This window comes from Salmo salar, chromosome 09 (assembly GCF_965601325.2).
Source record: "Salmo salar chromosome 09, fSalSal1, whole genome shotgun sequence".
Classification (NCBI taxonomy): domain Eukaryota; kingdom Metazoa; phylum Chordata; class Actinopteri; order Salmoniformes; family Salmonidae; genus Salmo; species Salmo salar.
The window spans coordinates 122900023-122915611 of NC_138299.1; the positions used below are offsets into that span (position 1 = coordinate 122900023).

General features: G+C 43.0%; 1 protein-coding gene across 3 annotated transcripts in view; it reads left to right on the plus strand.

The window, feature by feature from the left end:
- The window catches only part of LOC106612711 (latent-transforming growth factor beta-binding protein 4), a 79321-nt gene that overhangs the window by 46004 nt on the left and 17728 nt on the right, over window positions 1–15589 (plus strand). For 2 of the 3 annotated variants that reach the window (XM_014214144.3, XM_014214146.3), the window contains exons 9-23: window positions 1566–1628; window positions 3505–3627; window positions 5227–5403; window positions 7239–7604; window positions 10936–11052; window positions 12600–12728; window positions 13037–13162; window positions 13412–13537; window positions 13736–13855; window positions 14006–14125; window positions 14287–14406; window positions 14524–14643; window positions 14797–15036; window positions 15116–15235; window positions 15417–15536. In XM_014214144.3, coding sequence (XP_014069619.3) covers window positions 1566–1628; window positions 3505–3627; window positions 5227–5403; window positions 7239–7604; window positions 10936–11052; window positions 12600–12728; window positions 13037–13162; window positions 13412–13537; window positions 13736–13855; window positions 14006–14125; window positions 14287–14406; window positions 14524–14643; window positions 14797–15036; window positions 15116–15235; window positions 15417–15536 — 2187 coding nt within the window. The remainder of the gene's footprint in view (window positions 1–1565; window positions 1629–3504; window positions 3628–5226; window positions 5404–7238; window positions 7605–10935; window positions 11053–12599; window positions 12729–13036; window positions 13163–13411; window positions 13538–13735; window positions 13856–14005; window positions 14126–14286; window positions 14407–14523; window positions 14644–14796; window positions 15037–15115; window positions 15236–15416; window positions 15537–15589) is intronic. The other variant, XM_014214145.3, reaches the window with a different exon arrangement.

Here is a 15589-nt window from a genome sequence, read left to right on the forward strand (position 1 = left end):
GTGGTCCATAATACATTTTTTGTATTATTGTGTGACACTTAAATAAAAAATTTAAACGGTATGTCCCATGCTACAGTATAGTGGCTACCCTACCAGCTTGTTCTTGTTCATCTCCTCTTCACTACCTTATTGACATTGACTATGGTTTTTCGAATGACAGGAGTGCTTCAGATTGGAGTGGAATTCCTTTTAGAAACCTTAAACCAGATGGCCTTGCTCTGTTGTCTGAAATTAAATAACAACTTACATAATACAGTATCAAATTATTAACTAGTTATAAACAGTACATAAAGTTGTTGACATGTTTTACTCCAGACCTGACTAACCTGAATTACATGTACTTTTCCCTTGGCCATATATGTCATTAAATTGGCTTTGCCCTCTCGCCTCCTAGACCATATCAACATCATGTCAAAATGATGACTCGTTTTAGATAGCAATGCCCAGAAATCAACATGGTCTTGTTTGTATCTGTTCCTGTTAACTAACAGGGAATTCATACTATTCCACATTATTATTGCTGTTATCAGTAATGGACATATTATGTAATAGAATGACTCCACGCTTAGCCAGAGCCTGTAAGAAATACAGAACATTATGTCACCTGATCTGTAGGGTCATTGATAAATACAAACACATGGAAGTAAATCACCAAACAAGGCTGTTTTTCTTTCTGTACAACAACCTGGAAGATATGCATGGTTTTCCTCATTTTGATTTAGACTACGATGAAAACCTCCTCAATTGCAATTTCTCCCTCCTTGTAAACAATTCTCCAAACATTACCATAAATAAATTGTTAATACCGAACAATAGAGGCTTTGTCCAAAACTCTGGCCTGGGATCACAGTCGTTTCAAACACTAAGTACTTTCTCCTTTCCATTTCCTTTGAGGAATGTCCTTTGAATCTTTACTCTGCAACCTCAAGTTACTTCACAACTTCCCACTTGTCTCCCAAGACTGCTAAAGTCCTCCAAATAGAGCTTTGTTTGATGTGAGAGGAGAGACAGCTGGGAGGGAGATTGTTAGCAGACAGGTGACCAATATTGTGTGATTTAGGCTGCCAACAGACCAGCAAACAATTGGGAGTAACATAGCTAGCTAGCTCGCTGGGGATGGGGTTGTTAGCCAATGTTAGATGAGAGTGTGTTTTCCACTCTAGACTGACGGTGAGTCATCATGCTCGTATGGTAAAAAACAATTATTTGCTTTGCTTGATTTAGTTGACCCAGAGCGCTCCGGTGTTGTCCCATGGCTCCTGCACGCTTGGCTCTCTCTCTGTGGTGCTACACGCTGCTGGTCTTCCATGGTGGGATCAGGGACTGTACAGTACACACAGATTGATCACTAAAAGTATCTGAAATCTCATCCAGGCTCTGCAGGAGAAAGACAGTCTAGAAAAGATTGACATAGTGAATTTTGAGCCATCACTCTGGTTGTACTGTAGACACAGCTATTGGCACTACATGACTAGGTATCCCCTTTCCCTTTACAACATTAGGGCTCACACAGGGTCTCTGGAGTATTTGCTATTTAAACATCATTATGTGAATTGCCTTTTCAGGAAATGGAGTCGATGGGAGCTGTCCGGCTGGATTTGAGAGGATCAACGGCACCCAGTGTGTTGGTGAGTTCCATCAGTCCCTCTGAGTACACCTGACTATACCACTTACTGTAGAATGATGGTGGTCTTCTACAATCTTAGAAAAAATGGTTCCAAAAGGGTTCTTCGGCTGTCCCCATACCTTTTTGGTTCCAGGTGGAACTCTTTTGGGTTCCATGTAGAACCCTCTGTGGAAAGGGTTCTAAATGGAACTCAAAAGAGTTCTACGTAAAAACAAAAAGGTTATACCTCGAACCAAAAAGGGTTCGACAAAGGGTTTTCCTGTGGAGACAGCCGAAGAACCCGTTTAGGTTCTAGATAACACCTTTTGGAACAGGAGAACTGACAGGAAGAGATGTGTGTTGAAATTATATTTGACAGTATTTATTTTTAAACAAATATCAGGTGAAATAGGGGTAGAAAAGAGAAGCATTGCAATGGTCTATCTTCATAATATGACCTCTCTCATTTTCATTTGATGTTTTGAGTGTAACAATGTATGATATCACTTCATCGAGTCAGCAGCTGTCTCCTTAGCTTGTCACACTGTATTCCATATAGGCTCAGCTCAACCACACACATAGAAAAACTCTTTGAAGCAGCTCATTATTCAACCCAGTCTTGTCACTTGGCCTAGAGATCTACTGCCGAACGCTGAAGAGTCTGAGGTGATAAGCTCTGAAACCACGAGCCATGCCTTGATTATCTGCCACTATGGAATGGCTGCTTCATCTGTCTCTGTTGAGCCTAATAAGATATGAGAGGGAACGGAGAAAACAGAGCACAAGTCTCCGCTGATGGTAACATGCAAATGCTATCATGCTGGCTATGAATCACTCAGGCTCGTTCAAACACATGGGATAGCGCTCAGATGGGGACATACCAATGTGGTTGCACGCATTCAGGGTGAATCTGCTATTGATCTGAGAGGGGCACATACCCAAAGGCGGCCACAGTGACACCATGCCACTCATCTGTATGATGATATGCATGTAATTTTAGTTGACCCAACTCTTCATAAATTACATATTGCAAAAACATCAACTGTGATTCTTCAGAATAGCATTGAGGCTCCTGGTATTATATTGTACATGCACATTAGTTAGCAGCTGATATAAATGGAGAAAAAAAACCCACATTGATCTGTAAGTTAAATTCAAGAACTTAAAGGAGAATACTGTATTCACCTCACTGACATGCCTCAATGGATATATGTATTACTGTTATTTGGCAGGAGAAACTTTTTCACTCCTGCATCTATATAGAAAGATTTAACATAGTAACTCAAATGGATTAGGTTCTGACAGATGATAATACAAACCATATTTGGAACGCTGCCTTTAAATGTCTATTTGTAGCAAGAAGGTCTACAGTGAATTGGGGATGAGTTCAGTTCACTCCTACAACCCAACAGATGCAGCGTGTGTTAGGCCAGTTCGTTGTATAACCTGACTGCTGGAAAACCATTTCTCCAGGAAGAGCCAGATAGTATGAGAAGTAATGACTACACCAGGCCCTGTTGCATCACTCACTCAATCTCCCTAACTCCCTGAGAGTTACAGTACATCTCAAGTCGTAAGCTGCTACGATATTGATGAGGACAGGGTCGGATAAACACTGATATGTTTATGTTATGGTTTTCTTTTACACTCACATTAGATGTCGCCAGACTTTTTAGTTGAGTGTTTCCAAGATTATGAGTTCAGGTTGGGGCTAGTTCTTCCAAGGTCTCAGCTAAAACTACAGTTTATAAAATGTATTTGTTTCACATAAAATTAACTCTAGCCCTATTATCACCCCGGCCTTCAGGAAGAGGGTTCGTGACTGTTTCCTGTCTGTGGATCCTATTGGTGGATGGGGTTAGGGAATAGGGATGTGACCGTAGTGTTTCCCTTCCTAGATGTTAATGAGTGTTTGCAGCCAGGCTTCTGTGAGAACGGCAACTGTGTGAACACTCGGGGGAGCTACAGTTGTGTCTGCAGGCAAGGATACATACTGGACGCCTCTCACGGGATCTGTATCTGTAAGTAGCCTACAGGGCACCCTGCTCAAAGGAGAGGAAAAGAATGCTGCGCTGCTATGCCACGGTGTCTGGAATGAGCAGGAATAACGCATGGCCGAGGTGCTATGGAGCTGAACTGTACAAAACATTACACACAACCTCCCATACAAAAACATGTTGAGTAAAGAGATAGAGGGAAATTGAATGTGTTTAGGATGTGTTGGATATTAGCCAACATACTGTAGCAGTGTTTCCCCAAAGATTTCTTCCAGCAGCGGTGGCAATGGTGGGGGGGTGGGGGGTAGTGGGCTTGGCCAATGGCGCAAACCGACCCCAAACATTTTGTTTTACAGGTAATTTCCTGTAATTCTACATATTTTGCCATTTGTGAAGATTTTCTTTTTTTTTACAGTTTTATAACTAGTTTCTTGCAATTCTACATATTTTGTCATGGCTTATGCCGTGTTCTTATGCTATCTGAGTGACTCAAACATTAGAACAAAATCAATGGGATACAAAAAGCAAAATCAATCATTATATTTTTATTTATTTTTTGATTCTCTCTAACTGTCTAGTTTTTGTTTTGGTGATTCTTAGTTCTCAAAGGTGGTCTTATTTTCAAAAGATATAACTCCATTTTCTTTTCCTCATACTTTATATCAGGTTTTCGTCATTTAACTTTACACTGAAAACGTTTTACCTACCAAAAAATTTTTCTATCTTTTGGAGTGGCGGCAACAGTTTAGCAGCGGCGGCTGGGGAAACACTGTGTAGGACAGGTAAACTACCTCATGTAATAAAAAGGTCCATTATCTTTACTCATGCTGATCCCAAAAATGAGTTCAACTTTCACACACTTTTAGATTGAACATTATTCAGTAGTACTTTACATTACCTGTGCTGTATTATATCATACAATAAACATAACATTACACATCGATACGCACATCATAAACATCACATTACAGCGCCTGAAGTTCTGTGACACTCGGCCTGCTTATTCTAACCGGCATTTTACGATGGTCAGTGCTTCTGAAATGCTGGTTGGCCTGTGTGTTGCCTTTGGATCTGACGCAGTTTGCATCTGCTTGTCTGGGGCCACCCTCTCTATCCAGTCCGCCCCAGCTCTTGGCTCTAACTGTTGGAAGCTGTTTGTTTTGTGCATCGTTGACTCTGAGCGGTCATCTTTAAATAATGTGTTGCCAAAAAGTTCATGGGAATGCTTTCAGCTTTTCTGTTTTCTTGCTCTCTGAAGCGAGGGTTTAACAGCGATAAATTCTGACGTTTCTTGTTTTTTCTTACGTGTGGTACTTCTGCAACTCATTGTCTGTCTTCAGTTGAATATTTCTGTTTCATAACCCGACTAAAGCAACAGAATGCCTACCAGAAGTGACACAAATCGTGATACAAAAAGCAAAGACGAAGAGTACACCAGCATTATATTTCAAGATAATGTGTGAATCAACAATCAGCATGTGTTGGGCCTGCATGTTGGGTTTGGTGTCTTCTTTTGCTTGAGGCCTTTTGGGACATAAAGCTGTTTCAGTATGGCTATAATACCGCTATCTTCTCTCCACCATTCTCCCATTGGCATGTCCTCACCCTGTCCTCCTCTTGCAGCTCGTAAGGTGATCTCGGAGGATAAGGGCCAGTGCTATCGTATCCTAAACTCTGGCTCTGGCCGTGGTAGCTGCTCCGTGCCCATCCTCAGGAACATCACCAAGCAGATCTGCTGCTGCAGCCGTGTGGGCAAGGCCTGGGGCAAGAACTGTGAGAGGTGTCCCTACTTTGGATCAGGTGAGCATCCCTATTCTGATTCAAACCTCCACATCATACTGGTCCGGCATTAGATAATCATAATGCAGCTAGTGCCCAGTGTTAACATCTGCCTAAGTCACAGTATGTACACTGAACAAAAATATAAACGCAACATGTAAAGTGTTGGTCCCATGTTTCATGAGCTGAAATAAAAGATCCCAGAACATTTCCATACGCACAAAAAGCTTATTTCTTTGAAATGTTGTGCACAAATTCATTTAAATCCCTGTTAGTGAGCATTTCTCCTTTACCAAGATAATCCATCCACCTGACAGGTGTTACATATCAAGAAGCTTATTAAATAGCATGTGCATTACACAGGTGCACCTTGTGCTGGGGGAAACTGGCATGCTGACTGTAGGAATGTGCACCAGAGCTGTTGACAGAGAATTGAATGTTAATCTCTCTACCATAAGCCGCCTCCAACGTCATTGTAGAGAATTTGGCAGTACGTTCAACCGGCCTCACAACTGCGGACCGCGTGTATGGCGTTATGTGGGCGAGCGGTTTGCTTATGTCAAGGTTGTGAACAGAGTGCCCCATGGTGGCGGTGGAGGTATGTTTAGGTATAAGCTATGGACAACGAACACAATTTCATTTTGTCGATGGCAATTTGAATACACAGAGATACCGTGACAAGATCCTGATGCCCATTGTCGTGCAATCATCTGCCGCCATCACCTCATGTTTCAGCATGATAATGCACAGCTCCATGTCGCAAGGATGTATTCAGACCCTTTGCTATGAGACTCAAAATTGAGATCAGGTGTATCCTGTTTCCATTGATCATCCTTGAGCTGTTTCTACAACTTGATTGGAGTCCACCTGGGGTAAATTCAATTGATTGGACATGATTTGGAAAGGCACACACATGTCAGAGCAAAAAAACAAGCCATGAGGTTGAAGGAATTGTCTGTAGAGCCCTGAGACAGGATTGTGTCTAGGCGCAGCTCTGGGGAAGGGTACCAAAAAATGTCTGCAGCATTGAAGGTACCCAAGAACCCAGTGGCCTCCAAATGGAATAAGTTTGGAACCAACAAGACTCTTCCTAGAGCTGGCCTCTCAGCCAAACTGAGCAATCGGGGGAAAAGGGCCTTGGTCAGGGAGGTGACCAAGAACCCGATGCTCATTCTGATAGTACTCCAGAGTTCCTCTGTGGAGGAGATGTGAGAACCTACCAGAAGGGTATAATGACAAAGCAAAAACAGGTTTTTATCACATGTATATAAGTATTCAGACCCTTTACTCAGTACTTTCTTGAAGGACCTTTCGCAGCGATTACAGCCTCTAGTCTTCTTGGGTATGACGCTACAAGCTTGGCACACCTGTATTTGGGGAGCTTCTCCCATTCTTCTCTGCAGATCCTCTCAAGCTCTGTCAGGTTGGATGGGGAGCGTCACTGCACAGCAATTTTCAGGTCTCTCCAGAGATGTTCGAGTGGGTTCAAGTCCGAGCTCTGGCTGGGCCACTCAAGGACATTCAGACACTTGTCCCGAAGCCACTCCTGCGTTGTCATGTGTAGATTTATAAGTGGAAAAAACGATTTAATACATTTTACAATAACGCTGTAATGTAACAAAATGTGGAAAAAGTCAATGGGTCTGAATACTTCTGTTGTGCTGCCCCTGAACAAGGCAGTTAACCCACTGTTCCAAGGCCGTCATTGAAAATAAGAATTTGTTCTTAACTGACTTGCCTAGTTAAATAAAGGTAAAATAAAAAATAAAAATACTTTCCGAATGCACTATATATGGGTATGAAACACACTAACCAATTGAATCCTGCTTGTGGCGTTCTCTGTTTGCTCCTGACAGTTGCTTTCAAGGAGATCTGCCCAGCAGGGCCTGGCTACCACTACTCTGCCTCTGCCATCAAGTTCAACCAGAGGGTGGTGGAGCAGCACGGGACTGGAGGTCCCCCTGTCATATCCCAGAGCACCCCACAGACCAGGCCACAACAACCAGCCAGTAGTGGTGCACTGACTCCCCAAACTAGGCCCCAACAATCTTCAAACTCAGGCTTTTTCACTTCCCAAACTAGACCCCAACAGCCAGATGATAGAGCTCTCACACCTCAGACCAGACCCCAGCAGCCATCGAGTGGAGGCTCCCTGTCCCCCCAGGGCAGACCACACATCCCAGCCATCTCTGTTACAGCAGGACCCACCCGGGTGGTGACAGGTGAGTAGAGAATAACTCATAGCAACCTTAAGGAGATTCCTCACCGTACAGTGAAGAGTTTCATTCCAAAACGCGATATAACCATTTTCAGAACTGTTTGTAAAATTGACATTAATTAAAAACACATCTTATGTAGGGCTGTTATGGTGACCGTATTACCGCTACACCGGCAGTCACGAGTCATGACCGCAGTCAAATTCCCCCTTCCCCTGTTCCGAGACAGATGCATGATAGTGGTCCATTTAAAATCCAAAATAATTTCACACATATATTATTTAGTATATGTAAAGACAAGATTAAATCAAGAAAAGTTTGATGGGTGATAATATTAGCCTATCACTTGAATGATAAGTGATATATATATTGTGATATATTATCATTTGTAAATGATATACAATGATGCCCAGCTTGTGTGCGCGGTAAGGCAAGAAAACGTGCATGCCAAATCATGGTCACACCTCATGTAGCCTAGCCCATAGGCCTATATGTTTTGATAAGGTTTGTATCGCAACTAAAGTGGACAAATAACTACTTAAAATTAAGCACATTAATCCGCTTTACAACCGGGGTAGAGCCTAACTGGCATACATAAGCAGCGCGTGAGTTTCAAGTTTGGGGAAGATCATTTTCACCATAAAAATGCACCTTTATAATAAAGCGTTACATGCGTAATCGCTTTTGCGGTCACTTTTGAGAATGGTGTTTTCCCGCTAATTGATTGGATTTTTCAACATTGGAGCTTATAGCCTACTGTCCTGTGCGCATTGCTGCGCTTATAATGTAAAGAAATAGCCTAATTGTTTATCAACATTTTAAGCTAAAAGTTCTGATCTGTTGCATCAGCCTCATTGCTTTTAAAAGGTTTTTTGATGCGAGTTGTTGTATTCATTTGGGAATCTATCGCATCCCACAACTGCCCCAGACTATGTTTGGAATATTTATTTCTCGCAGAGAAGGACAAGTTGACCAATAAAATAGATCAACTTTTTTATTATGGGGGACAGTAGATTGACATAGGCTAGTGCTTTTGCTGTTCGTTAGGCCTGCTCATCTTGTTGGCTGACGAAGTAAATGTGGACAGTTCTTCAATATGTGCCTCGGAATTTGATAAGAAGGACGTGCGCAGTTGCGTCCCTGATGTGTCTGTCTTCACCTGTAGCCTACTTCAGAGCTGAGATAGATGCCTGTGAGAAGAACCCGATCACATTACTGGCATTGGCTAACAAGAGTTGAGATATCTGAGAGAACCATGTGAGTGAGAGGTGCTTCGGAAACACTCAGCCAGGAGAAAGGAATTATAATTACTATATTCAGCCCAAGGGCAAAATGGCCACTGGCCGCAAAAGGCATGGATTTTTTTTAGGGTGCATTACGGCCATCCTTGGGGGATGCCGCCGGGAAATACGAGGCATTATCAAGCGCTTGCCAAATTGTGAATGAGAGACTGATGTAGTGTGTGCAGCCTGTGCAAGAAACAAAGCAGAGCTCATGCCTTTCATGTGACATTTTTCAAATCATCATTATTTGCATCATCCAGCCTTAGAATGTATTAAAAATCAAAACATATAGCCCACGGTTTTATCACAACTAAAGTTGCATAAATAACTCTAAATTAAGCATATACTGTAGGAGTACCTGTTAACCACTGTTTGTTAACCACTCAACACAGAATAGCACATTTGCGCACTTCTTCAGAAATCGTTTGGAGAAAACATCCTTTCTATTTTATTCAGCTACAGTTGAAGTCGGAAGTTTACATACACCTTAGCCAAATATATTTAAACTCAGTTTTTCACTATTCCTGACATTTAATCCTAGTAAAAAATTCCCTGTCTTAGGTCAGTTAGGATCAACACTTTATTTTAAGAATATGAAATGTCAGAATAATAGTAGAGAGAATGATTTATTTCAGCTTTTACTTCTTTCATCACATTCCCAGTGGGTCAGAAGTTTACATACACTCAATTAGTATTTGGTAGCATTGCCTTTCAATTGTTTAACTTGGGTCAAACGTTTCGGATAGCCTTCCACAAGCTTCCCACAATAAGGTGGGTGAATTTTGGCCCATTCCTCCTGACAGAGCTGACAAGATTTCATGACCCCCACAGCCCTAGTCTTATGAAAGAGATCTATTATTTTTTTCATCTTACCATGACATGGGTTAGTGAAAATACATGATTCTGTTTGAAATATGTTCCAAGGTCATTTTCTTTTAGAGAGACAAATAATCATGTTTTGTGGCAAAACGCTATATATCCGCCCCAAACAGAACTCCAATAGAAAAAGTTTCCCGATTGGGTTTTATCCAGTTACATGTAATTAAGTATAGATACATAAATAAATACATATTAAAATAATCTATTTGTTTCAACTAAATTGTGCAAATATCATATAGCTGATGTATTGTATCCAGAGGGTAAACAGTGTACTATAGTGTATGCAGTGTTTTCTTTTTGGACATTTAAGCAACTTTTGTAACAATTTTATTGTGATTTTAAAGTTTTTTTTCATTCATTCGGATAAATCTAGGCAAGCTTTATGAGTTTGATTATATAAACTGTAGGGAAGGATTTAAGGAATAATAAGGACATGAAAGTCTGTCGCAATTCATTTGCAAGAATGGGTTGACAGTTGTTGTCGGGGTGACACAGCACGCTGTTTGCAGCCAGTAGCCTGTTTGCTGCCAGTTTACCTTTGCTGCATCTTGGCTCTCTCCTTTTCATGAGCTTGTTTAGAAAGTTCCTCTTTCAGCCAACGGGAACAGATATAACAGGCTACAAACTGTAGAAGGGATCCACAATCAAAAGGTCCGTGACGCTCGGTAGCAACTAGCCAGCGCGCGAACAGCTGAGTGACAGCTGTCTACCACCGCATCCAGCTGACTAAACCAGGGGTTAGCCAAAATGGATAAGATAAGGTTCTGATTACGTTCCCCAACTCTCTAAACACATGGCTCTGGATATAGCACGTTTTGGTATGAAACAAAACGGATATTGAGTTTTGCAACAAACAAAAAACACATTCTAAAGCACATCTAAAGTAAATGTTTTAAAAGTATGAGAACAGCCATAATTCATACACAGAAAAAATGTAAATGTGAAAAATGAGCACTTATCACGTTTTGGAATCAAACCCTTCACATGCTCTTGTTATTTCCACATAGCAACATCAACTATTGAGCCAGAATTGCAATGTTTAGTATTTTGATGTTTGTGTCCAGAAGGCTGTGAGAAAGACAATTCACATCAAGCTGCCTCTTCTCAACAAGCGAAAGCTCTAATGCATCTAGACATTCTCAGTAAATGTTTATGTCCTGTTTTGGTTTCTCCAGCTCTACCCCCCACTCAGACCCAACGGCCTCCAGTTGACCGACGGCCAGTATCTCCAGTGAGACCCGCCCAGCCCCTCCCATCTCCGGTCACGCCCCGCCCACCCATCCCCAGGCCAGGTACCGTAAACCGTATACCACAGCCACAAAGTGTTGCATCTTGATACAGTAATGTCTCCAAGATTAGGTCAAATTCTGATAAACGCTGGTTCAACTTTCTGGCTTCTCACACTGCCAACTCCATGTCATTTCCTATTAGAAATCTTAACTGTTGTACTCCACACCTGACTCAAGAACAAAGAAGCATATAGTTTGGAGTCTGTATTGTGGAGTGAGAAAAAGTTCAAAGTTCTCCATTGAAGTATGACAACTGGTCTTCCTGTGTCTGTTCTGCTCTCATTTGATGTGACAGCACTTGAAAGCATGAGTTCACATTTCAAATGGACCAGAATAATGAGTGCTTAAGAATCCCGGGTAGGTGGATTTGAATGCTCTGGTGGCGTTGATTTTTACTGGCGGTTTTATCCACCTTCAAATACATGTTTTATTTAACCTGTATTTAACTTAGACATCAGTTGTGTTTCTAGCTCTGGCCTTTTCTGTCTCCACTAGAGTTCTTAGTCAACCCTGTCCCTCACACACACACACACACATATGCACACGCACACACACACACATGAACACACACACCTCAACTTCAAAGCCTCAGTCGATAAAAGGCGTTTTACATTCTTTAAAGCACTTTTTTGCAATACAAAGAGAGATTCAAATAGGGAGTACCCTCTCACAGACCGAGCCAGGAACTCTGGCTCAAGATATAAGTAGTAACCAGATGGGTACAATGCTCTGTTTGTGCCGCAAAACTTTGCCTAATGTGAGCCAACTGTTCACCACCGGACTGTTCGTTTATCACGTTGTCAGGTTTGAATCTCAAGGCGGGGCCGTCAAAGAGCTTCTAACTTTTAGCTCGTGAGGGAGGTGTCAGGTTTGTGCTGTAACCTAGAATTGAACACTATTATGCCCACAGCCTTGAACCTGCCTCATAATAAATGAGTTCTGAGACTATAAATCCTAATAACGGTCCCTGAGAAATATGTGAGCCTCATAATAAGTGAGTTCTGAGACTATAAATCCTAATAATGGTCCCTGAGAAATATGTGAGCTGCACACTTAGAAGAAAGAAAAAGTGATCCTGAAAGGGTTGTCCCCATTTTAGAACCCTTTAAAGAACCCATTTTGGTTCCGGGTAGAACCCTTTTGAGTTCCATTTTAGAACCCTTTCCACAGAGTTCTACATGAAACCCAAAAGAGATCTACCTGGAACCAAAAAGGGTTCTCCTATGGTGACAGCCGAACAACCCTTTTGGAACTTTTTTCAAAGTGTGAAATGGGATGAGTGTATGCCAGAGCTTCCTTGTTCAGCACTCCAATGTAAGCAGAGATCAGGCACCCAGATGAGATTAGATCCTCCTCACACCATTCTCCGTGGCTGTGTTATCCCCTCTCATGTCCTCAGATGGCTGATATGGATGACATGACAACTAAGATCACACTTTGGAATCGTTTTTTGAAACGGTGACAGACAAGCTAACTAAATGTACATATCTGTCCACGTGTGCGTGCATGTGTGTGTACGTGCGTCTACGGCCATCTGATTGGGCGTCCAGTGCGGGGTGTGTGTGAGACCATGCCCCAGGTGTGTGGACAGGGCCGCTGTGTGGACCAGCCCGGAGGGAGACATACCTGCATCTGTAACGAGGGATACCAACACAATGCTCAGCAGACTCATTGTCAAGGTGAATGTTGTTTTGTTAGGGCACTGTTGCTAGTTAAACTACTTAACTACTATTAGGAAGCATCAAACACACATACACATTCACAGCCCAATGTTGGCTGTTCCTGATGCTATACTGGCCCTCAGCTGTATTTATAGTGTGCGGTCATTGAACATGTGATTGTCTTTATGGATGAGTCAGTTTCAGACTGGTTAGGTAACGCAAGCATCTCACTACAATCCCATACCCTGAGAGGCAGCTTGATTACTGTAGGCTTGGTCAGGCTCCTCTTGACCTCTTTAACCCCACTCATCCCCCTTTCCTTTCAGACATAGACGAGTGCAGGAAGTCTCCCCCGCCCTGCGGCAGCGGCCGCTGCCAAAACACAGAAGGGGGCTACAGGTGCAGCTGCCCCTCTGGATACCAGCCGGGACCCCAGGGCACCAGCTGTATAGGTACAACCCTCCCCCCACTGTACACACCACTCACACACACATAGTCGCTAGCCACAGCAGCTGTGCACAGGACGTTTATTCAGACAACAGCTACTCTGTCTCGTTGGGTATAGAGAAAGACCTTCTGGCATCCCTCTGGAATGCTCTGTGTTCTACTTGGAAGTCAAGGATTAGGAAATAGTGTCTGGTACTCTGGTCACTGTTCTTTGAGAATCCCTCATGTTGTTTTTTTCTCATCTGTGTCTCTAGATGTCAATGAGTGCATCCAGGCTCTCAGTCCCTGTTCTGTTGGGGAGTGTGAGAATACACCAGGCCGCTACAGATGTGTGTGTCCTGCTGGCTTCAGAGCCAACTATCAACAGACGCAGTGTCAAGGTAAGAGGGGACGCGTACTCAACATAGTATTCCAACATCAGCAGTCAATAAGTACTATTGACATGATTGTGATTATTATAAGGAATGTTATGTAGATTATGATAGCTGTGCAGTAGTCCCTGTGATCATTCTATAAGAAAATAGATAACTGTTAACTGTCAAGTCTTTGAGTAAAGGACAAACTTTTTTGTGGCACAGATATTGACGAGTGTCGTCAGGTTCCGAACCCCTGTAACAACGGTCGCTGTGAGAATAGCCCTGGTAGCTTCAAGTGTGTCTGCCGCACTGGGTACAAGCTAGAGGGCAACACGTGTAAAGGTAAGGAAGCTATCTCTGCATCTAGTCAACATTATTTCACTACCGAAGCGACTGTACTGTATATATTGCTATCTTCACTCACCAAAGATTGTGTGATATTTGTGAAATTATTCTATTAAACTTAATGTCTATCATTCTCCCTTTCCCCAGATGTGGATGAGTGTGAGGACCCCTTGAAGTGTCCTGGTCAGGCCTGTGTCAACTCTCCAGGATCATACAAGTGTGTGTCTTGCCCACCAGGGTTTGGGCTGCTGAACGAACAATGCCGAGGTAACACTCCTTGTCCGGAAGCAGTTGTATACAAAGCCAAATAATAACCTTTCTTCTGAAAATGGTGAGGTAATGACCAATGTTATAGGGAGTTTAAGTAGAATTCTCCACAGGCTGTTTGATAGAGGGCGCTAACGGTCTGTGTCGCCCCCCTGTTGTAGATGTTGACGAGTGCCGTCAGACCCCCAGCCTTTGCACCAATGGTCGTTGTGAGAACACTCCCGGGAGCTACAGGTGTGTTTGCCATACGGGATACAAACTACAAGGCAAGACCTGCACAGGTACGAGCGATGACTGTATTTACCTACATTCCCTCTTTTGAACCTGTCAGCGAAAATAACTTTCAATCTATGGAAAACAAATTCTGCCGGACTTTTAATGTTCTGGCTCTATTTCAGATGTGGATGAGTGTGAGGACCCTTTGAGGTGTCCTGGTCAGGCCTGTGTCAACTCTCAGGGTTCTTACAACTGTGTGTCTTGCAAGCCAGGCTTCAGCATGATTAATGGACAATGCTCAGGTAAAATGACATTGTCTCTGTGTGTTCTGAGGTATACCTGTGTGTCTGTGATTTTTTTTAAATCCATCCATCGATCCATTAATACATACATTTATATTTCAAATTGGCATCTACCTTTCAGCAATCTCTTGTATCTCCTCTCCATTCCTACAGATATAGATGAGTGTCGTCAATTCCCCGGCCCATGCACCAACGGTCACTGCGAGAACACCCAGGGTAGCTACAGCTGTGCGTGTCTCACTGGCTACAGACTACACGGTGATACCTGTACAGACGCGGATGAATGTGCAGACCCGTCCCAGTGCCCTGGACAGGAGTGTGTCAACTCCCAGGGCTCATACAAGTGTGTGTCCTGCAAGCCAGGCTTTGGGCTGGTGAACAGACGCTGCACAGGTAGGACACAACATGGTCTTTATCAACACCAGTACATTGGAGCGATGGCGGACAGTTCTTCTCCTTCTTTTCTTTGCAGATGTTGACGAGTGCCTCCACAGCCCCACTCCCTGCGCTAACGGTCGTTGTGAGAATACGGCTGGAAGCTACAAGTGTGCGTGCCGATCTGGCTTCAGGCTACAGGGCAACACCTGCACAGGTAAGACTGCGCCCCGAACGTACACATTACTTTTACACATTACACATTACCAGCCGATAAAGAGCAGTCAAACGCATGACTTTCTTTAGCACAGAATAGAGTAAAATACTACCAGGAATTGTCTTTATTTTGTCAACTTTATTATGGGATTGTAAAGAATAACCTCCGTTGGCTTCTCTAGATGTGGATGAGTGTGAGAACGCTCTGCAGTGTCCTGGTCAGAAGTGTATCAACTCTGAGGGCTCCTTCATATGTGTGGCCTGTAGCCCAGGCTTTGAGGCTGGAAACGGACAGTGTACAGGTGAACAACCTTCTCAACCACACACACACACACACACACAGAGACGCACACAC